At 40.3% G+C, this 25786-nt stretch overlaps 1 protein-coding gene across 4 annotated transcripts in view; it reads right to left on the bottom strand.

Moving 5' to 3' along the window:
• Nucleotides 1–24256, bottom strand: part of LOC138970687 (APOBEC1 complementation factor-like) — a 34792-nt gene extending 10536 nt beyond the window's left edge. The window contains exons 1-10 of one of the 4 annotated variants that reach the window (XM_070343161.1): nucleotides 23540–24256; nucleotides 22974–23151; nucleotides 21252–21343; nucleotides 20039–20086; nucleotides 16340–16440; nucleotides 15910–16051; nucleotides 14939–15028; nucleotides 12004–12117; nucleotides 11031–11160; nucleotides 8962–9153 (exon numbers count right to left, since the gene is read on the bottom strand). In XM_070343161.1, the coding sequence (XP_070199262.1) occupies nucleotides 8962–9153; nucleotides 11031–11160; nucleotides 12004–12117; nucleotides 14939–15028; nucleotides 15910–16051; nucleotides 16340–16440; nucleotides 20039–20086; nucleotides 21252–21343; nucleotides 22974–23151; nucleotides 23540–24241 (1789 nt within the window). In that variant the 5' untranslated portion in view covers nucleotides 24242–24256. The remainder of the gene's footprint in view (nucleotides 1–8961; nucleotides 9154–11030; nucleotides 11161–12003; nucleotides 12118–14938; nucleotides 15029–15909; nucleotides 16052–16339; nucleotides 16441–20038; nucleotides 20087–21251; nucleotides 21344–22973; nucleotides 23152–23539) is intronic. The other 3 variants (XM_070343164.1, XM_070343163.1, XM_070343162.1) reach the window with 3 other exon arrangements.
• Between the last annotated feature and the right edge of the window lie 1530 nt (nucleotides 24257–25786).

Below are 25786 nucleotides of genomic sequence, written 5' to 3'. Positions count from 1 at the left end.
CGGGAGCTGTCAACGAGTTGTTCTGTTTAATTTGTTTCTCCATTAAATCATTTTTTTTAACCTGTTACAAATTCGTCACGAAGACCCATAAAAGCCCAGAAGGCATTTTTTTTACATTTATAACCAGAGACATTGGTCATGAATGTGAATCAGTTGTTATCTTTTTATGTTTTTTTATGTTGTTGTATTTTATGTTGTATTTTATTTTTTTGTATTTTATATTGTTGTTTTTATGTTCTTGTTGTGTTTATGTTCTTGTTGTTGTTGTTGTTGATTTTATCCATTAAACTGATTTTAAGTTTAAGTCCATTAATAATCTGTTTTGTTTGTCTATTCAGTCATTTTAGCCTGTTATAAATTTGTCATGACTGAAGAGCTTTAATAGCCCAGGAAGGCATTTTTTTGTACAATTAGAACCAGAGGCATTGGTCGTGGGTGTGACTCAGTTTTTTTTATGTTGTTGTTGTTGTTTTAATCCATTAAACTGGTTTTAAGTTTAACTCACTTTTTTTGTATTCAGTGCGCGCGTGTGTGTGTGTGTTATAAATGTGTGCGTTTTGGAGAGAGAGAGAGAGAGATAGAGAGAGAGAGAGAGAAAGAGAGAGAGAGAGAGAGAGAGAGAGAGAGAGAGAGAGAGAGAGAGAGAGAGAGAGAGAGAGAGAGAGAGAGAAAGGGGGAGAGAGAGAGAGAACTCAGAAAATGTTATTTGCTACGCCAACGACCAAAAACATTGTCAAAAGCGCAAAAGGGTTGTGGAGGGAACACACACAATACAGTTGAGCCACACACACACACACACACATGTGCGCGCGAGCGCACACACACACACACAGAGGGACAGGGGGGGGGAGTGCACGGCCTTATGCAAAGCAGAACAGTTCCTTACACAAACAGTTGCTCTTTCTATCGGTTGTCCTGACTGTGTCAGTGTATGTAAGTACATGTACTTTTCCACTTGTTATTCACAACCCTTTTCTTCTAACAAGGATATGTATCAAAACATTTAAACATAAAAAAACAAATAAATACAAAAATGATATGAAAAAACCCCTACTTTTATCAAGTAATAGACGCGTGGCCGGATGTATGAAAGTCAATCCACAATATTTTCATACATCCGGTTAACCGGATTTAGTAAAGGCCGGATGTATGAAAGACAAAAAGTCGGTCCCGACGACTTTCTTACATCCGGTCTCGACTGTAATTACAGATTGAGCTTTTTGATATTAGTTCATTTCCCTTCGACAGCCTTTACAGTAGCGCTGCTCAGTGTGAAAAGATCGTGAAACAAGTTGACACCACAGGTGCTAACATTTATAAGACCCAGAATAATCTAGTCCCCGCTAATATTATCTGCAAACTGATAAGTTATACCACACAGGCGAAGGTACAACAATAACCCCTAACTGTTAGCCAAGCACTAAGACAGGTCTTTAAACTTTTCAGGACAAAGTCCCGTGGGGTAAGTGTCTTTCTCCCAACACACCTTACACAGAGAGGGAGCACTGCACTCAGGTGTCCTTTAGCTAGAGATAAGTTTTATAGGTGCTCTGTCAAAATGTGATAAACTATCGACACTGATAAGGCCCAAACAAAAAAATAGTCTGTTTACGGTAACCCGACCGACCCTATTTTTTTCGCGCGACCCTAGACTTTTTTTTGGCATTTGGGGAAAGAAAAAAAAAAAAAAGAAAAAAAAAATAACGTAAAAATATGGTTTTTTGGAGAAAAAAAAAAAGAAAAAAAAATCCTGACCTACCGACCCTATTTTTTCACCCTATGTTACGGTAAACAGACCTATTTTTTTTTGTTGGTTAAGGCCTTTAAGCAAACAGGGTGGACACACATGTACATTACACACACCCAGACTGACATAGGGAACAGTACTGTTGTGTGCTGGGGAGCCTTTCTGTGCTTGCTGGAGAGAGAGAGAGAGAGAGAGAGAGAGAGAGAGAGAGAGAGAGAGAGAGAGAGAGAGGGTGGAGAGAGAGAGGGGGAGAGATAGGAAGAGAGAGAGAGATCGAGGGGGGAGAGAGAGGAAGAGACAGAGGGAGAGAGAGAGGGGGTCGAGAGAGAGAGGTAGAGAGAGGGAGAGTGTGTGTGTGTGTGGGGGGGGGGAGGAGACAGTATTTTTCTGTGTATTTAAACTAGAAGGGGTTAAGGATTAATAATACTGTGTGTGTGTGTGTGTGTGTGTGTGTGTGTGTGTGTGTGTGCGCGCGCGTATGTGTGCGCGCGCGCATGTGTGCGTGTGCTTGTAATTCCCTCCCTGCCTCAAGTTTAACACTTCACTCTTCAATAAAAAAAAATTTTAACAAAAATTAAAATTAAATATTAAACCCCACTAAAAGTGCCTGCAGCTTTTCTTTACTTCACAGTTAATGACAGAAGCTCAATTTGTTGTAGTTTAGTGAAGACTAAAGAAGCCTGCAGAAGATGATAAGGGGTAGGTTTTCAAAGGAAGAACATTGCAGTTGATAATCAATTCAGCACACGCAACATGAATCAGTCAAATAATCCTAACAAAACTGGACACAGAGACAGACAAACAAACACAAAAAATTATGTCAGAGGTTTGTTTCTAATCCGTTCCCCGATCTAAATCCAAAGCTAAATCGTCCAAACAGCAATCCACATTTTAACATTCTCAGATTCCCAAGAAATCAATGACTGCACACATATCCCATGAGCACTACCAGTCAATCCCAAACACAGCAGTGAATTTGTGTAATCTTAACACACGAACAACAACAGCTAGGTTTATCAGCGAGGCAAAACTTATAAGTCTGACCGTGGCAAACTTGGTCTCCCACATAAGTTATTATCACTAGAAATTCATCCGCAGCCATCATTGAGTAATTAATCAACTATGACAGTGCACAAAGGATATGAGAATCTAACGTGACTGCTGCTTGAATCCGCAGCCATCATTGAGTAATTAATCAACTATGACAGTGCACAAAGGATATGAGAATCTAACGTGACTGCTGCTTGAATCCGCAGCCATCATTGAGTAATTAATCAACTATGACAGTGCACAAAGGATATGAGAATCTAACGTTCTTTCTTTCTTTCTTTATTTGGTGTTTAGCGTCGTTTTCAACCATTCAAGGTTATATCGCGACGGGGGAAGGGGGGAGATGGGATAGGGGAAAGGGGGGAGATGGGATAGAGCCACTTGTTAATTGTTTCTTGTTCACAAAAGCACTAATCAAAAAAATTGATCCAGGGGCTTGCAACGTACGTAGTACAATATATGACCTTACTGGGAGAATGCAAGTTTCCAGTACAAAGGACGTAACATTTCTTACATACTGCTTGACTAAAATCTTTACAAATATTGACTATATTCTATACAAGAAACACTTAACAAGGGTAAAAGGAGAAACAGAACTGGATGCTGGTTAGCATCGGGTAAATTCTTTCTGGTCCCAACCAATATGGGACTCCCCCTAACCCGCGGGGGGTAGAATCTAACGTGATTGCTGCTTGAATCCGTAGCCATCATTGAGTAATTAATCAACTATGACAGTGCACAAAGGACATGAGAATCTAACGTGACTGCTGCTGGAATCTAACGTGACTGCTGCTTGAATCTAACATGACTGCTGCTTGAATCTAACGTGACTGCTGCTTGAATCTAACGTGACTGCTGCTTGAATCTAACGTGACTGCTGCTTGAATCTAACGTGACTGCTGCTTGAATCTAACGTGACTGCTGCTTGAATCTAACGTGACTGCTGCTGGAATCTAATGTGACTGCTGCTTGAATCCAAAAGCAGATAAACTGCTGAAGTTCAAAAATACAGAATAAAAAAACAGGAAAGTTTAGTGATTGGAGAGTTGAGTTTTTGACAAAAAAAGACCTTGATTTGACAAATTTTAACATTCCAATGACCTAACTTTTCTTATTTTTGGCTGCTTCTTTGCCTTGTGAAGCGCTTTGTAACAGTGACGGTGAGTGCGCATCTTTGAGATCGAGAAAAAGGACATGTATAACTTTCATTTCTAATCCGCAAAAAATATTACTCATAGCTACAGTGGAGCCTACACTTTAAGACCCAACCCCCCTTTTTACGACCATGTTTTCTTCGACTTTCTGTTCATAATCTCTGTAAATGACCCCCGTTTTAAGACTCCTCCTTTTTAAGATCTGATTTTGCCCATTTGTTGAGGTCTTCAAAGTGGGGTTCCACTGTATAGCCCCATGTGAAGTTTTCTGTCACACTGAATGAATCTCAAAATGTTTATTACACTTCTTTCAGTACAGTGGAACCCCCCTTATAAGACCCCCCAATTTAAGACTTCCTCCTTTTTATTAATGTTAAGACCATGCCTTTTCAAATTTTCTGTTCACAATTCCTCTGTAAATTACCCCCAATTTAAGACTCCTCCTTTTTATATTAAGTCAAGTTTTGACTAAATATTTTAACGTAGAGGGGGGAATCGAGACGAGGGTCGTGGTGTATGTGTGTGTGTGTGTGTGTGTGTGTGTGTGTGTGTGTGTGTGTGTGTGTGTGTGTGTGTCTGTCTGTCTGTCTCTCTGTCTGTCTGTGTGTGTGTGTAGAGCGATTCAGACCAAACTACTGGACCGATCTTCATGAAATTTTACATGAGAGTTCCTGGGATTGATATCCCCGAACGTTTTTTTTCATTTTTTTGATAAATGTCTTTGATGACGTCATATCCGGCTTTTCGTGAAAGTTGAGGCGGCACTGTCACGCCCTCATTTTTCAACCAAATTGGTTGAAATTTTGGTCAAGTAATCTTCGACGAAGCCCGGACTTCGGTATTGCATTTCAGCTTGGTGGCTTAAAAATTAATTAATGACTTTGGTCATTAAAAATCGGAAAATTGTAAAAAAAAATAAAAATTTATAAAACGATCCAAATTTACGTTCATCTTATTCTTCATCATTTGCTGATTCCAAAAACATATAAATATGTTATATTCGGATTAAAAACAAGCTCTGAAAATTAAATATATAAAAATTATTATCAAAATTAAATTGTCCAAATCAATTTAAAAACACTTTCATCTTATTCCTTGTCGGTTCCTGATTCCAAAAACATATAGATATGATATGTTTGGATTAAAAACACGCTCAGAAAGTTAAAACAAAGTGAGGTACAGAAAAGCGTGCTATCCTTCTTAGCGCAACTACTACCCCGCTCTTCTTGTCAATTTCACTGCCTTTGCCATGAGCGGTGGACTGACGATGCTACGAGTATACGGTCTTGCTGAAAAATGGCAGCTACTTGACTAAATATTGTATTTTCGCCTTACGCGACTTGTTAAGACCTGATTTTGCCCATATTTGGAGGTCTTTAAAGGGGGGTTCCACTGTACTATGTGCACTTGCACTGGAATATTTCTGGAAATAGCCCAAAGAAGTACATATACCAGACACACGACTTCTTAAGATTCCGGGTGCAAAGCAGATTATAATGCACAAGTGAAAGCAACGTACACAACTTAACAAAGTATGTAGCATAAAGTGAGAGCCAAAATCGCTTATAAAACAAGCTATTTAAGTCTACAGAGGATTATGCAGGGGAAAAGCGTAGATCGTACACCAAAGGAGAAGCACAGAGACAAGACATTTAAAGGTCAAAACGTTCTTAGGGTGCAAAAGCAATCATTATTATTTATGCTTCATATATTTTAACTGAAGACAGACAAGCAGAAGGAAGAAGAGACTGTAAAAAGAAACAGAAACACCCCCCCTCCAAACACACACACACACACACACACACACACACACACAAGCAGCAAACAAGACATGACACAAATCACTAACATTTTGCAGAATCAAATCTCTGATTGGCAGCTAGACAGACAAGTTGTTCCCCCAAGTACATGCCATAAAACAATAAAAGTGCTAATGGCGCACCCAGGAACCACTGAAACCACACCCCTCTGACTCAGAGCAGAGATAAAAGGTCTGTTGCACACTGCAGTAAACTTTTAATGTTCCACTTCAACCACCTTGAGCTTTGAGAGTTTGGCTTTTACCTCTAAAGACATGGACATAAACTTAAACAGTGGAACCCCCCTTTTAAGACCCCCCCCTTTTTTTTAAGACCTTGTTTGCTCAGAATTAGAATTCTGTTCACAACATCTGTAAAAGTACCCCCATTTTAAGACTGATCCCTCCTTTTTAAGACCCGATTTTTTCAGATTTGTGGAGGTCTCAGGGATCGCGCTAGCTTTTTAAAAAAACGCGTAAGTCATACGCAACGAAACGAAAAAAACGCGTCACGGACCAATATTTTTGCGTACTACGAAAACACATACAGACACAAACAAAACACGCACGAAAGACTTAAAGACACTCCTTACCTAAATACGGCGAGTTTTCCTGTCGAACTCCGCGCACGCCTGTCGAATAACACCCCTGCTGTCTCCAACCTTCGGGCCTTGCGAGTTTGTTTCCCGCTCTAATACGACTAGACACACTTTCCGCCTTTTGGAAGCGCGAGATGGGAGAGCAGCTAATCTCTGTTTCATTATCCGACAAGACATTATCTGGTAATACCCTCGTTACGTTCGTTTGCGATACTTCGATGCAAAAAGAAACGGACTTTAGTTTTGACGCGCAGATTTCATGTGTGTCGTCACTTCTCGAGCCCTATAGTCAGTTTCAGGATCGGGTGATTATTAAGTCAGAGCAAAAGCGCTGCGTGAAGACAAGAAAAAGTTACAATATTTTTGCGTATGGCTTACGCGGCGCGGCGAAAAAAACACGTCAGCGACTTTTAAAATGCGTCAAATACGCAAAAATCGTGCGTAAACGCGATCCCTGGTCTTAAAAGGGGGGTTGCACTGTACAAGGACAGCTGAACTTAAACAATATGACAGACAACAAAGCATCAACAAGACTGATCGTGAAAACCGTGGTGGTTTTAAATAGTTGTTGGTTTTCACGGTCCCTTCAACCTATTTGGCTATGCGGGACTTGAATGAGTGTGCACCACATATACCCCAAAACAGGATAGGTCTTATGTACCACAGGTAATCGATGCTGTTGAAACCGTGGTGGTTTTGAATGGTTCATGGTTCTTAGTTTTTAACGCAACTTCAACCTATTTGTCTATGCAGGACTTGAATGAGTATGCACCACACATTGCATACCCCCAAAAATTTGTTTGTTTGTTTGTTTGCTTAACGCCCAGCCGACCACGAAGGGCCATATCAGGGCGGTGCTGCTTTGACATTTAACGTGCGCCACACACAAGACAGAAGTCGCAGCACAGGCTTCATGTCTCACCCAGTCACATTATTCTGACACCGGACCAACCAGTCCTAGCACTAACCCCATAATGCCAGACGCCAGGCGGAGCAGCCACTAGGATTGCCAATTTTAAAGTCTTAGGTATGATACAGTGAAACCCCCCTTTTAAGATCTCCACAAATCTGAGAAAATCGGGTTTCAAAAAGGAGGGAGTCTTAAATTTAAAATGGGGGTAATTTTACAGAGGTTATGAACAGAAAGTCTGAGAAAACAGGGTCTTAAAATTATAAAGGAGGGAGTCTTAAATTGGGGGTTCCACTGTACGTCTTCTATGAAATGTATCACAGGTAATTGGTGCTGTTGAAACCGTGGTGGTTTAGAATGGTTCTTGGTTTTTACGGTCCCTTCAACGTATTTGGCTATGTGGGACTTGAATGAATATGCACCACACATTACATCCCAAAAATAAGAATACTTTTATGAAATGTATCACAGTTAAATTGATGCTGTTGAAACCTTTGTTCTCCCCCGAAAGCGGCGTATGGCTGCCTAAATGGCGGGGTAAAAACGGTCATACACGTAAAAGCCGTGGGAGTTTCAGCCCATGAACGAACAAACAAACAAACCTTTGTCCACAGCAAGGCTTATAGTAATATTGTTGAACCCCACCTTTCAGGACCTCTAAAAACAAGAGGCGAAGCCTTCAAGGCTCACGTAAGAAATCGACAAACAGTAACACAAACTCAATCACTCCATCACACACACACACACACACACACACACACACACACACACACACACTCACAGTAAGCATAGGTGACACTGTGCAAGAAAGCGAGACACTAGATCTAGATCTGTCTGTCTGCATGTGTAGCCTACTTACAGGGACACGACTGCCAACTAGTCTCGGCCCGCTCAAAATAACAATGACCGAGACTTTCAGTAATTCCTTCGCGTGACGTCTAACCCTCTTACACCATAATGTGACGTCTTCAAATGTTAAAGTTTCTATCACACACACACACACACACACGCACAGACAGACAGAGTTTACCATCGCATAGGCTACACTTACGTGAGCCAAAAATCTGAGAAAAACAGAAACAGAAAGCACTGAAGCAAAAATATTTTGTAACTGATTTTTCCAAGTACATGTACCAGTACCATCCATGCTGCTTTGTCGTGGTTCATAGTTTAACACAATCCAATTTAGTTTTGTTGCACCACAAATTCATAAACCTTCTATTCCTTTTCCATCCAACCCCTCCCACACAGCCCCCCCCCCCCCCCCCCCAGCAAAGCAGAGCTCTTTCAGGTTAATCTAAGCACTTAGAATTCAGAGTTCAACTGTAAAATAAAAATTAACCAGAAACATGAAAGATCACACGGGCTCACACACAATGCTTTGAACAGTACTTAAAAACAGAAAGACAGCGGAAAAAGCACAACACAGAACGAGGCATAGAGTGCTACTTTACAGTGGAACCCCCCTTTTAAGAGTAAAACCTTAAAAAATCGGAGAAAATCAGGTCTTAAAAAGTAGGAAGTCTTAAAATAGAGGTAAATTTATAGAGGTTATGAAGAGACAATGTGAAAAAGCAAGGTCTTGAGAGGGAGGAAGGCTCAAAAGGGGGGTTCCACAGTAGTACTCAAAGTCAGCAAAAAAGCTCAACAGGAGAAAGATGAGGCGTAGAGTGCTAAGAAAAGATACAAAAGAAGCTGCTTACTGGGCATTACATTCCCCGCCATGACATAGGAAGCAGTGGTGACTACAGGCATGTACAAATCGCGAGGCGTGCTGGCGTAAGTGGGCGGAGCTAACTGCCGACCCTGCGGATAAGCGCTGGCAGCAGCCGCAGCAACAGCGGCAGCAGAAGGGTTGGTGGTCTGCTGCGGTGCCGTTTGTGACACTTCCGAACCTACAGACAGACAGAGAGAGAAGGATGGCGAAGGCTATAGGGCTGAACAGGCAAAGCAAGTTTCTGTTGCGAAAAAAACCCACACCCAAATACCATAGGCAAAAGAGTTCATAAAGTGTGCTGGGACTAGCTGTTTCGAGTCATCATCACTGGGGTTGCATTACTGATATGAGTCAATTCATGATAGCATTTATTAGCACAGAAATTCCAATATTCAGCATTTTGTTACACAGGGATGGCCAAATCTGAAAATTTTAACTCGCCTGCCAGAAATTTGGCTGGCCCGGTACATACCACAGTTGATCTGCAGTGTTTATTTGGCTTTAAAACCTAATATTACAACCAAAAGGGTCGCATTTGACCAGAATTTTCATTGGCCAACCGGGAGAGGTGCCACTAGGCGGTTTCTATTGGCCCGGTGGATTTTTTACTTGCCCCTGGCGAATGGGCGGACGATTTGGCCAACCCTGTTACAGTTCCTTATCAACTGTCAGCCAAAGGACTTACTGACATGGGAGGGGGAAAGGGGGGGGGGTTTGGGGGGGGGGGGTTTGGGGGGGGGGGGGGGATTGCTATGAAAATCTTCTTGTTGAAAACTTCATGTGAACTTTTAAATTCACTGCATTCATATCATTTCAGCTTATCACGTCATGGCTTTTTAATGCAAGAATATTAAATACTAATTAAGATTCCCAACCTACCTATCAATAATGCATCAAAACAGCTAGACAGCAATAGGGAAGGGGTACAAAATAGCTAAGCCTTTAGTCAGTGGAAAAAAGAAAAAAGTGCCAGTGCAAGCAAACAATAAAGCAACGACAAAAAAGATACATGTGTTGAAAACACACCACAAAAAAAAAAATGATAGCAAAAATTAATAATCTAGCATACTACGACAAGCAAAGCATTGTCAAAAGCACATTTTCAGCATAACTCTACAACTTTGCATTTTCAACAACCACTGAAGACTATTTGGCAAGAAATAATCCAGCATTATGGTTTGTGCAGCGTATACAGGGAACAAAATAAATGAAAACACCAATGATAATGCTAAATTCAGCTGAAAGAAAACCATGGCAGCCACATGTCTGACATGTCAACACTGCACAACTGCACACTCACTGAAAGCTTTTCTTTGCAAATGCAATTCAAGAAAAAAACAAAAAAACATGCAAAGTCCATTCTTTCTTCCTCCAAGTGGAAAAAGAGTTGCATTTATACCCATGTCTGTGTGTGTCTGGTGAGGTGTTATCAGCACCTGCACTATTAGCTTTTTGTTTTGTTTATTTGTTGCTTAACGTCCAGCCGACTACGCAGAGCCATATCAGGACGAGGAAGGGGGGGATGAAGGGGGCCACTTGTCAAGCGATTCCTGTTTACAAATGCACTAACCCATTACTTGTGTCCCAGCAGGCTTTAGTAAAACTAAATTAATACCTACTGGAAGATTACCAGTTTCCAGTATGTTAAAATAGGCTTAACCTATCTACTGCTGGACTTACATCAGAACACTAACAGATTAAACTATACATGAATCGCGAGACAAGCGGCAAGAGAAGAGATTTTTGGAAAAAATACCGGTGAATGAGCAAGAAGGCAGAAAAAAGAAAAGAATTCATGAAGAAAAAGAGAGCATGACAGGAAAGAGGAACCAAAAATCTACCTAACAGCAAACTAGAAAGCTCCTGCGGTTCCAAAAACAGGAGGGGCCTTTAATTTCATAACCGCAGTGCCCCACTGCGGGAACCTGCACTATTAGCTGTCTGCCTCTGGTATCATAATTTTACTGCCTCTGGTATCATAATTTTACTAAGGACACAGGCAGATCTAATTGTGGTCAGTTCAACCTTTTACAACACCCTCTACAGTCTACTCACTCTCGATGGGAACGCCCAGTTGCAGAAGGGTGTACTCCGCAGCGTAGATCTTCGCTTCATCCACCGTCCTGCACAGCTTGTCTGGTTGAAACGGTCCAGCGTTTTGTGTCATCAGGGCTGGGATGGACACCTGTCAAAGTACAAGCAGGGCATTTCAAATACAGGTTGAGCTTTCACATCAAAGTGTAGATCTATCTGTTACAAATATAGGTTGAGCTTTCACATCAAAGTGTAGATCTATCTGTTACAAATATAGGTTGAGCTTTCACATCAAAGTGTAGATCTATCTGTTACAAATATAGGTTGAGCTTTCACATCAAAGTGTAGATCTATCTGTTACAAATATAGGTTGAGCTTTCACATCAAAGTGTAGATCTATCTGTTACAAATATCTCTGTTAGTGTTATCAAGGCTTGGATGGTTACCTGTCAAGGCACAAGCAGGGCGTTACTAATATAGCTTGAGTGTTCACATCAAATTGCAGATCTATCACGTATCTTGAACGTTAAAAAACAAGGGCAAATCTATCTGTTAGTGTTATCAGGGCTTAGGTAGTTACCTGTCAAGGCACAAGCAGGGCGTTGCAAATGTAGTTTGAGTGTTCATATAAAAGTGAAGATCTATATGTTACAAATATAATTTGAGCGTTGACAGTGCAAATCGCTCTGTTAGTGTATGTTGAGCATTCAAATGTAAAAGTGCAGATCTATCTGTTACAAATATAAGTTGCGAGTTCACATCAAAGTGCAGATCTATCTGTTACTAATATAGGTTGAGCGTTCACATCAAAGTGCAGGTCTATCTGTTAGAAATATATGGAGCATTGACATGAAAGTGTAGATCTATCTGTTTTCATAAGACAAAATAATCAGTTTTGGCCTTCTGCTTAAAAGCTGTCCAAAATGAGTTACACCAAAATTCCATGATGACGTCGGTATGTATTTGGACTGCAACAACTACTGTTGGGTTCTACCTTGAAGAGAAACAGCTGAAACTCCTCCTGGCCGGTGTGACCTCGCTGCATGGTGGAATGAAGCTGGTACACAGGACTGCCCAGTCCATTCTTCTGGCAGAAGTCCTCAAGAACCTACAGAGAAGATCATGTCTTAAACACAGAGTGTGTAAGACTATGTTCAGTGCCTGAACCGATTCACATGAAGTCATCAATCAAGACTTAAAAAGTCATATCAATTATCATCACTACAGCTACATGTACAAGCTATCGTGAACAATTTAAAACAAAAATGTGACTGATCAAGCAACAGAAGCAGCTTAAACAACAGAAAAACGTACTACATGTTATACTATTGTATGGTTTGTTAATTTCATAAATTACAGAGGAATTTACTTTCAAAATGGGGTGAGGCTGGAGTGGTGATGGGAGGGGGGGGGAGCGGGAGGGGGGAAAGACACAGGAATGAAAAATTGCTTCCATGAATGACACAGAAATCCACATATCCACTTACACAGCAGCAACCTGGCAAGTAAAATACAAGAAGTAAATTCTAAAAAAGTAAATTCTACTAAACTACCAGAAAACAACACCACCAACAAAGTCCTTAACACGAACAAATCAAGGGACTTATACCAAAAAAACTGAAAACAAACAGCAGCAAACAAGCACAGGTTCAAACAGCAGAATATGTGATGAAGCTTGACAATTCAAAAGGACGTATTGATCTATATTCAATAGACATCCTGAACTGCACAACCCTCTCTAAGACTTTTAATGGTTTGACCTTCCCTCTCATTATCCGATTTAATTTGACAATAAAAACATTTTAAGAATCCTCCTTTTTTGAGACAAGCTTTTGTGACTTTGTCCATTTGAATCTTTTGCTATCCTAAAATACCTGTCGATGTATCATCACTCATGAGCACTTTCTTTCTTTCTTTATTTGGTGTTTAACGTCGTTTTCAACCACGAAGGTTATATCGCGACGATCATGAGCACTCAAAAACCTCATCCAAACTAAAGAGAACTAACAAATACATGAATACGAAGAAAGTAAGTGACTTGGCTAAAAAACAAAAAAAAAGCCAACACAAATTATTTAGTCTTCAACTAAGGGGGTCCACAGTTATATACATTGCAGGTTCTACTAAAATATTAAACATAGTTAGGCCAAAAAAAATAGGTCTGTTTACGGTAACATAGGCCAAAAAAATAGGGTCGGTAGGTCGGGATTTTTTTTTCCTTTTTTTTCTCCAAAAAACCCATATTTTACGTTATTTTGCTTTTTTTCCCCCCCCAAATGCCAAAAAAAAGTCTAGGGTCGCGCGAAAAAAATAGGGTCGGTCGGGTTACCGTAAACAGACTATTTTTGGGGGGGCCTTAGCTTTTCAAGAATATTAGCAGACATGCAGCACACTAACAGTTAGTAGAAATGAAAGAAAGCAAAACCTATCTTAACAGTACAGCCATTCCCATGTACAGGACTGGGCTTACCATCACAGATCTGTCAAGTGTTTTACATCCCTCCACTTTGGACACATACCAAAATGCCAATGGCCTGGATGCTTGTTGTGTGTGGTGCACATTTATGATGAATTTATTTCATTTCTGACAACAGAGTTAATCTGCAATATAAATTGATCACAAAATTCCCTCTCTGCACATGTCAAAGCTGCCAGGCTGTCGATGGTATGAATCAAAGTGGAGGGATGGTCTTGTCCCATGTAAGCCTGCAGTTCCGGTTGAGCATATTGGTTGTAGGGTTAAAAAACAATAACCAAAGCATGTAACTTTTAAGCCTGGGTAGATCTGAGATGGTGAGATGATAGTTTTTTTTTTTTTTTTTTTTTTGACAAATGTAATAAAAAGTTATAGGATCGGCCCTTAAAAATAGGGTAGGTCGGCTTACCGTAACCACACCTATTTTTTTTTTAGGCCTAATACAGGGAAAGGATGATATCTATTAAGTATTATGCGTTCTCCTACAAAGCCATTAAGTCATCCAATCATGGTAATATACTCAGCAAGAGGATCATTGTAACCCAAAGAAAAACGGTTGCGTTGTAAATCAAACAAAAAGATTTGAAGCAATATTACATGGGAGGCAGAAGTTTACATAAAATTTAATCAGACACGCAGCAATTAGTAAAAATACAAGCCAAAACAAAATATTGTGCTAAAGACAGTACCAATAACAATATCTGACAATCTCCAGTTCTCACAGCTGCAGGGCATTGTATTTCCTCAGGAAACTAACAGAGCCATAATACACAGAGAGAAAGTGTTCTGTGTGTTTCATCTTCAGCATGTCCTTCTGCATTTATACATATCTTATCTTGTATGTAGTTTTGTTTGTTTGTTTTGTTTGCTTAACGCCCAGCCGACCACGAAGGGCCATATCAGGGCGGTGCTGCTTTGACATATAACGTGCGCCACACACAAGACAGAAGTCGCAGCACAGGCTTCATGTCTCACCCAGTCACATTATTCTGACACCGGACCAACCAGTCCTAGCACTAACCCCATAATGCCAGACGCCAGGCGAAGCAGCCACTAGATTGCCAATTTTAAAGTCTTAGGTATGACCCGGCCGGGGTTCGAACCCACGACCTCCCGATCACGGGGCGGACGCCTTACCACTAGGCCAACCGTGCCGGTCATCTTGTATGTACCTTACTGACCTGTAACTATTCAATAGTAAGGATACACAATCACATGTTTCTATTGAAAAGTTCTCTTTCCTACGCTATCCCGTTTGCAAATCCTTGTATTATTAGCATGCTTTACATTGCTTCCAAGAAACGACCAACATTTGATTTGCTACCGAGCCAGCAAAGTCTGTAATGACAAGCAGAAAGTCAACTACCTGAGTTTGACTAGGAAGAGATACACACTTTAGCATATATAGGCAATACAAGACACAGAGATTGCTTGTTATTATTTCTTTCCGTACCTGGGCGGGGGATTTGATGGATTGTGGTTTAAGTGTGATAGGGTTAGTAGGAATCAAGTCCATGCCAGGAACCACATCAAACAGTCGACCCTGAGACGCACAAAACAAACATCCCTTTGACAGTGCACACCCTCACTTTCATGGGTGTTACGGAACATCCTTTTACACCACCCCCCCCCCCCCCCCCTTCCCCAATGTAAGACTTCCCCCTTTCAAGGCCTTGTCTATTCAGATTTTCTGTTCAAAATACAGTGGAATCCCCCTTTCAAGGCCTTGTCTTTTGAGATGTTCTGTTCAAAATACAGTGGAATCCCCCTTTTAAGACTTTTTAGTAAATTCTACCTCTAAAGACCTTCATTTTTCAGATTTTCTGTTCAGTCTCTGTAAATTAACCTCCATTTTAAGAATCCTCCTTTTTTGAGACATGATTTTCTTAAAAGGGAGAGCAATATTATTAACCTTCATTTTAAGAATCCTCCTTTTTTGAAAATTGATTTTCTTAAAAGGGAGAGTTCCACTGTATCTGTAAATTTACCACCGTTTTAAAAATCTCCCTCCAAAGTAAGACCTGATTTTCTCAGGTTCTTTGGGGTTGTAAAAAGCGGGTTCCACAGTACAGCTATACTTGTTCAGTCAGCCCCCTACCCCACTACCATACCTTTTCTTTTATAACTCTTAAAATTTCTGTTTGTTCTATGACAAAATAAGCAGCTAATGAAAAGGTTGTTTACAAATATTCTTGAAAATCTAACAGTATTGTCTCCTCTTTCATGCCAGCAATTTGAACAATATTAAAGCTAACATACAAGTAAAATTATGAAGAAAAATATAACAAAACATTATGAGAAACTTTTTTCAACATGCAAAACCAAAAAGCTACTCACACAATCTGTTAATCAACAATTTTTGAAAGTGTTAGTTGAAACTGTAACACAACTCAAAATAAAACAAAATTGAGGCACGCTTCTCACCACCGCTGGGTGTCGACGGAATCCTGTTCCTCTGCTGTTTGGCATGTACAACCTTGACCCCCCAGCTCCGCGCGACCCTGCTGCTCCGCGACCTCTGCCCCTCATCATACCTCGTAATGCAAGTCCGCCTCGCTGCATACCCCTGGAGGCAAAATGATTGTATGTGGTCAAACTCAAAATGCATCTTTTCTGGGAACGCAGAAAAAAAATAAAAAGCTTTTTCTTAGTCAGAAGCTTTTTCTTAGTCAGCAGAAAAAGTTAACAAAATTCACGAATTCACGCATGCGACACCCATCTCCCCCCCCACACACATCACAATAAGGCAGGAGGTACATTGGATGATAATATCTGGACTATAGTTTCAACACTTGCAAAAGCAATGATTATGATATTTACAGCACAACTTGAGCTCTTTTGAAATCTTCCTTACATGTCAGTGTTGTACCTCCCAGCCTGTGGAATAATCGGCCACGGTGCCTGAGATGCAAATGGTGTTGTTGCTGGCCCCTCATAACCTTCGTAGCCATACACCTGGAAGAAAAATATAAAAATTAAAAAAACAAATAAATAACTTTTTTTTTTTAAATGACACAAGTTTTGGTTTCAACAATAGCAATTCATCATATCTACCCCAGCCCAACATTTTTTTTACCACCTTATTTACAGCATAAGATACAGATCCATAGACAAATCTGTATTAACGATACTCTAAGAATTTTAAAGTCTCAATTTGCTTCAATAAAAGATCTTCAAAATGCAATGCTTTCTGTTTTACTCCTTGTCTTTCTTTACAAAATGTTTAACTTTTGGTGTATGTCAAACAGGTAATACTCAGTACTGTATCATATTACATCCAAACACTATTCAGAATGTTAGAATCAGCTTCTGCTGGCACAACAATCATCTTGCTTTATCTTGGCACAGTCATACTCATACTGATCATTAAAACTATGAAAGTGTAACATGCACTCACACAATCACCAAAGTCTAAAAAAAACACACAAAAAACACAACTCTAAATTCTCATGCACAATAAATAAAATGGAAATACACACTTCAAAGAACCAACATGTGATAAGAATACCTAGAAGGAAACTAGATCCAACACTAACAGAGAGCAATAAAGTATTGCAGAAAAAAAGAAGAAAAATAATTCTCACAAAAACTGTAAACCATCGAAAACTGACAGTCCTAACAAACATGGTATGAACGAGGCTGCAATAGTGTCATATGCAGAATGCCAATGGTAAAAACAATAGGCAAGTTCAAGTTGAACATGCCTTGCCTTCAAGAAATTAATACAGCCCATAACATTTCTGAGCAACGTCTATAAAAATTAAAAACAAACAAATGAAGAACAAATCTTTGAATTGTGAACTTGAAACATAAGGCAAAAAAAAAAAAAATAGGTGTGGTTACGGTAACATAGCCCAAAAAAATAGGGTAGGAAGGTAGGCAATCACTTTTTTTTTTTAAACTTTTTTTTCTAATGTGTACAAATTAAACCTACTTGACAGGGAAATAAGTGTGCGACTCGGGCGGTTTCGCTTTCATTGCGTTTTCTGCACTCGTTTTCTTGGTTTTTTTGGGGGTTTTATTTACAAATATAATAAAAAGTTATAGGGTCAGCCCTTAAAAATAGGGTAGGTCGGGTTACCGTAACCACACCTATTTTTTTTTTAGGCCTAAAGGAGTACCAAAGCTTTCTGCATTGCCAGCGCCTCCAGAAGTTTCATTCCTACATTATCCCCTGCATCCTACGAAGAGGTTAAAAACAACAATTACACACACAGAGCATGCACTTTGTTTGAACATCCCTCCTATTGGCTGCCCCCATCCATACCATGGTCCATCTGACACGCATAATTCAGGCATGAGATCACAAAACTTAATCCAAATCATTTTTTTTTAATAGCCTGAAATGTCCATCTACCACCCCCACTGAAATTTGTTCAGAAAAAATCAGGCCAACTCATGCAAGCTGAGGTCTCAAGAACAAATGCAAACTCATGCTATCTGGGGATCTTAAAAATGATCTCTGAAGCTTTGAAAATGCCAGAATTTATACCTGGAATATAAACAATCTAGACTTATTTACACCACACTTCAAACAGACATCTGCAACATTAATGTTCTATAAGATGAAAATACCAGTAGATAACCATAGGAGCTTGTAAATGAGTTGTTCTTTGCTATTGGTGACCAAACAGTGGAAACTTACTGAAATTTTCAAAATGCAGCTACAACCTGGAAAATACTATTCCTGTCAAGTGGAGCCCTTGTATTATTTGAGTCTAAAAAGAAAATGTCAGGAACTTTTATGGTTTGGACAAAAAAGCAGACTGACTGGTGGGGGTCACAATGGAGTAACCTGCAGTACTTTGTGACACCAAATTTACACAGCATATCTATAAACTAATTCTGTGAAACAATTTGAGTAAACTCCATGAAAACAGAGTGTTTGCTGTTAGTTTGTCATGTATTGAAGAATTTTTGATGTACAGTTTAGTGTTGTTAGGTTCAGTAATTTTGTGACACCGTTTGCAGGTTACCTTGTAGTTTGATCTTTTTGTGGCAACACAACTGCCTACAGCAGGGCAGGGATATTTTGGTCAGTGATTGTTTAAAAGGGTGTAACTTGGAATACCTACAGATTATTAGAATCAAATGCAAACTACTGCTCAAATGTATCAAAACAGAAAGAGGTAACCTGCAAATCACGCGACACCAAATTGCCAATACTTGTGCATGTATTACGCTGTACTGGTGCAATCAATCAAATTATGCTACAAATGAATGTTATAAAGGAGACAATACCAACACAAACAGTTCTGCAACTGTATTGCCAAAAAACAGCGAAGAGTGCCACCTAAACTTCGCAGAACTATTATCTGTGGTCACCTGCGTACGAATGAAACCATTCGAGAATGGCCGGTCGCTGCATAGCTCCCGATAATTTTTAAGTCCTGTGCTCTAAAATAACCATACTATCAACTTTAACATCAATAATTTTACGAAGTAAGCATTAAGGAAACTTGTGCAACTTACCTGCACTTTCAGTTTTCGCAAAATCAATGCGATACGGTTGATTTTCAGGACGAAACCGCGGTGGCACAGAGACATTTCGCGTGAAAGTAACCTGCGAACAGAGTTACCTCGCTTCTGTGACACGTCATCAATTTTGCCGTACGCAAACTTTTCTATGTAGTACACAAAGCTCGGGACATCATCACTATTTGTGTGTTTACCCTGCCGTCTTCCGGACTGAGGCCGCACGAGAACAATCCATGCTCAACTGCGCGAGCGAAGAAATGAAAATCGGGGTAACCTGGCGAACATTTGTGACGGCAGATACGAAAGTCACCGTTGCGAGGTACACGGATGTATATTCACGCGACCAAATATCTTCATCTATCGATAATGATGCCATGATTTGAAAATAAAAATGTGTGTTTGCCTTCCTGGCGCTCAGGCCGGCAAATTGTCTTTCTTCAGTGGATCGGATTTGTGACGCCGCGCATTCGAAGGTTACCAGTTTTTTATCGGACGCAGCACGCGAGCAGGAGAGGGTCAGTTGTCCAAATAAGATTTTGTGCAGTTTAATCCAAGTATAAGTTATCGTTGAATGATAACAGTTATCCTTTCTAGAGCAGCTGTCGGTTTGAAATGTGTTGTGAACATGGCAGGGGTCTGTCATTCCACGTTTTGGCCGCCATTTTGTGAATAAAAAACGAAAACAAGCAGGAATAAGTGCTACTTCTGTCATATTATTTTCCTTCATGGTGATTTTGTTGATACTGCTACATCAGTAGAATGCAGTAATTATCTTATTTTGTCACCATCATTCCCCGTAATTTAAAAAATTGATTTTACTTGATGTCACCCACCGCAGTCACCATTAGCGAAGAACAACTCAAATTTATGTACCTGGCCTGGGCCAGTCGATTTGAAACACAATCGCATGCTTAAATCCTTCTTCTTACTCAGTACATGTATACATGTCAGTTGTTTGTGTAACATGCGTCATTTACACAGAAGGTTATAATGGGGCAGTGCGTTAGTTTGATCGGCTGGACCAAGCCAGTCACTTTGATACAATCTTCTATGGAGGTATCACTCTGTCACTCACAGGTAAATGAAACGGCTGATCATAGTGCTCACTTCCAGCTTCATAGCTCTGTAACATGCACAGTGTATGTGTTGACATCTATTGTAGACATTGGTCAATTCTAATACAGGTTTCTTTATTTTTGGATTCAGGAGGTCCCATAATATCAAAATAAAAGCCACTACCAAGTTGGCCACATGGTTTTCATCGAGGTTCGTAGGTTCAGCCGCCTGGGAGAAAAAGAGTTATGGTCATTTGACCCCCTCAACCAAATTCTAATCGTGCATTCTGAGCATTGGATTTGCCACTGTATTGTGTTAACATAAAGTACCTGTGCGTGTTTGTGTGTGTCTGTGGTAGTGTTAGTAACAAAATACAGAACAGAAACATTTCATGGGGCATATGGTGGAGCAGTGGTTCAGTATTTTGATGCGCCCTGTGAATCGCTGAGTATTCTTATACTTATAGGTCATTTTCAGATGTGTATAACCCATGGCATGTTACTAAACCCATCCCTGAGGTTACACTTTATGACTATGTGCAATATGGCGCCTTGCTTTATATAATATTTATACAATTCCATAGCCTCTACTGGAAGATTAGATGACATAGCTTTTTTATGGTGACAATTAGGCTCAAACCCAGAACTCGGACTCAGACGAAATTTTTTTTAAACAAATTGGCATTGGTTTAAAACTGTTTTCCTCTGTTTTGGGGTCTGGGTCTTTTAAAGGCTGCCATACTCGTAGCGTTCATTAATTAATTCATATTGTTTACATGTGCCAATAATGTTATAAAACTGTACCTAAGGGGATATAATAACGATTGGCTGTAGCTTTCGAACACAGAACAAATTATTTCAGTATTGCAAAGTGGTGTTGATAGTGTCAAATGTAAACAGAACAGTCTCAAACGCCATCTTTGGTTTACGAAACGTCACGAAGTGACGTCAACGGTCTAAAAATAGCCCAAGTCCTGGAGAACTGTTGCTAAACAATGCAATAAAGAATTAATCATTTCTCGTAATTGGTAAGGACTTCAAACCTAAAACTTTGCAGGAAGCTTAATTTATACATCCCCGCAACGATGGGAAAAGCCCTGGAAGTAATTAACCTAATTAAATAGGACTATGTCAGCCTTTAACATGAAAAACCTGTCATCTTATCTTCCAAAGTATCAAAAGAAACAAAAAAGGATAAAAGGAAAAGTGTGGTACATGTACTGCATGCTCTACCTGAAATCCTCTTGCCTTTGCTAGACGCAGGTCATTCTTGTCCACAGGTTTGGCCAGCACCACTTCCACTTGGGATCCCTCTATGGTGGTTCCTGCACCACATGACACAAGTCTTGTTAGGCTATGACAAGAAATAATAGAAAAACTCCAACCACTGATTGAGCGTTGGTGTATCCACCTTAGGCCAAAAAAAAAAAATTGTCTGTTTCTGGTCACCCGACCGACCCTAAATTTCGGCGCCGACCCTAAACTTTTTTTTTCCAAACTCAAATTTTTAAATTTTTTTTTGGTGGTAAAGGACAGGGTGAGAAAATGAACAACAAAAACGTGTGAAAACGAAAGTCCGCTGACGATTTGTAAATGTGTTGAGTGTCTTGTCTCTATGTATAGTGAATCCAGTCTCTTTGCGCGATTTTTAAAGTTAGTTTTATTGGTCTACATTTGGGGTTTAAAAAAAAAATAAAAAAATAAAAAAATAAAAAAAATTCCGACCTACCGACCCTATTTTTTTTAGCCATGTTACCAGAAACAGACAAATTTTTTTTTTTGGCCTTACCAGGTCTTCATGGCTGAGGTACACGAACCGAAAGTGGGTGTCACCCAAGCGGAAGAGAACAAACCACTAGGTCTGATTCGTTGAAATTACAACAAATCTAAATTATCAACCAATCTAACACTGCAGCTGTCTCCCACCCGGTTGGTAACTCTCATGCACCTTGGCCCAAGATGCCTTCTATTCATTTATTTATTTATTTTATTTAATTTTGTATACTTTATTTATCATTTTATGTATACATTTATTTCCTGTAAGTCTGTGTCAAAAGACATATTTGACTCCTATTGTTTAGTTTAGGATGTTAATGGAATGTAATAAAAAATATTTTAAAACATTTGCAATCAAGCAAACAAACGTGAACTGACGAAGACCCAAACTCTGAGATTGATGTCTCTGTTCTCCTGAGGGGTGAATTTACACCACCATAACATCACACTTTGCAGGCAATCCTTGTACTCAAAAAGTATATTTATCATTATGAACACATGTATTTTAAAAATTAGAAGAAAAATAATCTGTTGCCTTTGAAGGTTATGAAATGAAAACCCACAAGTCCTGAAAAATGTATGCATTTAAAAAAGACATATTACATGTAAAGTTTCCTGAACAGCTTTACATGTAAACTTGAACAATGTGTGTGTGTGTGTGTGTGTGTGTGTATGTGTGTGTGTGCGTGTGCGTGTGTCTGCGTGTGTGCATGCGAGTGTGTGAGTGGAATTTTGCATAAAATCATACATGTATGGCAAAAAGTGTTAGCACAGGCACATGCCAGGATTTTTAAAATAAATGTTTTGATGGGTCAGCTTAAAACAAGTTAGCACATGACTATTACAATGCTGCATGATTTGTGATCTTTACAAGTCACCTGATATCATTAGGTGTGCGTTTTACCCAAACCGGCGAGACCGGCAGTTACAGCCACTTCAGAACTAGGTCGAAATTCACCTTGACATTAGCGCAGGCAGCTCAAATATTTGCTTACTGATAACACAAAACAGGCCACACTCTACCACGATCAACCCTTCGATAATGGTAGAGTAAAAGCTTAGCGTGCACAGTTTAGTACACTACTGGCTCATGTGGTATTGTTCAAGGTTTGTACAAATGATATTACAAAATTAAATGAGGCCAACCTTTAAATCAATAAAATGGTCTTGTCTACTTACCATTTGTGACATTCATTGCCTTTATGGCATCTTCCCGCGCCCGGAAGTGCACAAAGGCATAATCTCTAATCTTTTTAACCCTGTCGATTTCCCGGCCGCCAGCAGCTCTGGAAAATACCTCTCTCAGGGTTTCTTCGGTCGTTTGGAGCATGAGGTTTCGGACATACAGAATTTTTACCTGCAAGACATTACATCATTACAAATCAACTATGCAAAATGCATTTGTCTAATTGCAAGGAATAATGATTTTGTTTGAAATTTAATCAAACTCAAAGAAAGAAGACTGAAAAAGGACTGATACAGAATTCCAACTGATAGGCCTATATTCATCTGATGATTTCACCAAGTGTACGCAAGTTCTGCTTCTACATCTGTCCCAAAGCTGTCAATATCACAAACACGGCTGCAAAACTACCAGCGTATGTCATTGCTCAGTTTGTAGTCTATACACACTCGATCTCCAGTTGAAGTTGACGAACATTCATCATAGACGTAGATTAACTAGGGAGAAAAACCATAAGGACCCGTTTCTGTTTGATAAAATTAAATAAATAAGAAAGGCCTACTGTTAACATCGTGTCCTCGTCCACATCTTGCTCTGGCTCTGCCCAGTCAACTGCGATCTGATGGCCCCATAGCTGAATGCGCCCTGGAATCAATTTCCGGCGAGACATTGCGGCCGCTCTGTGACTTTCGTACTCCACAAACGCAAATCCACGGTTCTTGGTTTTGTCCACAGCACTAGGGTACACAATCACATCCACAACACCTTCCGTGACTTTCGACATTTCCGTGAGAATATCTTCTCGGTTTTTGTTTTTGGGTATCCCTCCCACAAAAAGTCGACAGTTGTCAACTGAACTGCAGACACCGAGCAGACGACCTTTTTTCACCTCGAAGTTGTTCAATTCCTTGATGGCTCGTTTGGCATCAGTTCTGTTTGTGTACATGCAGAACGCGTATCCTCTGTTGGAACCACTGAAGTCCATCATGAGCCGAAACTCATAAATGGGTCCAACCTTCTCAAATATAGGCACAAGTTCATCTTCGTAGATGTCTCTGGGAATTTTTCCAATGAAAATTTCGCACCCTCTTGGCGGTGCTGGTCCTTCCCAGGATGGTGGCGGGCCAAATTTACGCTGACCATTCTCTTGCACCATTGGGAATCCCGTTCTTTCAATCAGGGCAAGAAGCCCACTTTCATTGGGAGCTCCTTTCACTGAATCCATGTCGGCGTCTGCGAAGCTTGAAAGGTAACACTGAGTCATTTTATTTAGGCCACTTTCTGCTACTCTAACAGACGGACTTTGTATCTTCTGCTCTCATAGAAGCCGCGCATGCGTTCTTTTGTTCCAATCGAACAGCTCCCCGGGTTGATATGCAAATGACCTGCACCATAAGCCACGCCCCCAGTGTCAAGCACGTGTGTCGCAATACCGGTATCAGCTCATGTGTCCGTCGTGTGTTTTAACTATGTATCTTCGTGTTATCTCTTCTGCTATAGCTCGAAAGAACCTAGAAATAAAGCAGGACTGCAATTCAGACTTAGTAACTGATAAGAAAACTGTTAAGTTTCACACTTTAACGTGACGAATGTGTGACTGAGACGCTTGAAACTGACAAACTCACAGGCAGTGCCGTGAAACTAAAAACTGTTGGAACCGGCCGCGACTACACTCATTTTTATCTCAAACAGAAAACATCGTCTTCATTCACCTTACACCAAAATATTTCACTACAATGTTGCAGGGACCTATAGGTCTATGCATGTTGTAACCAATACAGTCGGCATACTAGTGTCTCACCGCCTGCCCTTTGTGTAACCGAATGTGCTGGCACTGCACTGTAAAATGAAATAGGGCCTAACTTGAAAATACATTCATAGAAGTGATCAGGGATCTGCGTTTGTCAGAGTAAATTTTAGAAATGTCTTCATGCCCGTGCATTGTACGCGGTGACAATGTAAACTGGAATCTTTACAGGGTGTCAGTCTACCTTCAACTTGCTGGGGTTGCCGCCAGGCCGGGGGGGGGGGGGGGGGGGGGGGCAGGAGAAACTGACAAACCTTTAAAATGGCAATTATGAGGCTGAACGACTGTGACGAGCCCAATAAGCATGCGTGCTCACGCTCGATCGTTGCATTGCAAATTCATCTTTGAGTCTTCGTTAGTTAGTGAGATAAAGGCCTGCCACAGCAGTCTAAAACAGTAAAAGCTTGGAGTAAAGAGCACACAGCCTTCGTACACGTTTTGCAGATAAGCTGTGTGTTTGTACTTAGCAAGCCCACATTCCTCCCTTCATTGGTTCACTATCTGTCCCCGATTGACGGCTGAAATTGTTGACATTGTAATATAACCAAGCACGAGTGGACCTCGGCTGAATAAAAGCTTATTGGCTTTCAGGCAAACCGTCGTTGGCAAACATGGCTGTTTATACCTGAGCCGAGAGACAGTTTGCCGTGACGGGACGGTCAAAATCAGACGGCGGTAAAAACTATAGAGCACAGCCGAACCGGCCGATTGTGTGTAAATCTGTCTTTGTTTTTCCCCCGTGAGTAGTCGTGATCTTAGATCGATGCACTGAAATCAGCGACCGGAATGACTGCGTGTATTCCTTTGCAGTTCCGTGTCCCTACGCACGGCCGGTGTGACGTTTTCATCTTTCGCGTGATATTTCGATTCTCGGCCTCGTTGATCCAGTATAAACTCTACACTGAACAAAAAAACACCCTTCGATAGTACTGATGAGCGACCTTGTGTACCTTACATTCATGGGGCCAAATTTGTCCAACCAATTTTTTTATTTAACTTAGA

Source organism: Littorina saxatilis, linkage group LG7 (assembly GCF_037325665.1).
Source record: "Littorina saxatilis isolate snail1 linkage group LG7, US_GU_Lsax_2.0, whole genome shotgun sequence".
NCBI lineage: Eukaryota > Metazoa > Mollusca > Gastropoda > Littorinimorpha > Littorinidae > Littorina > Littorina saxatilis.
This window is presented reverse-complemented; position numbering and strand designations above follow the sequence as displayed.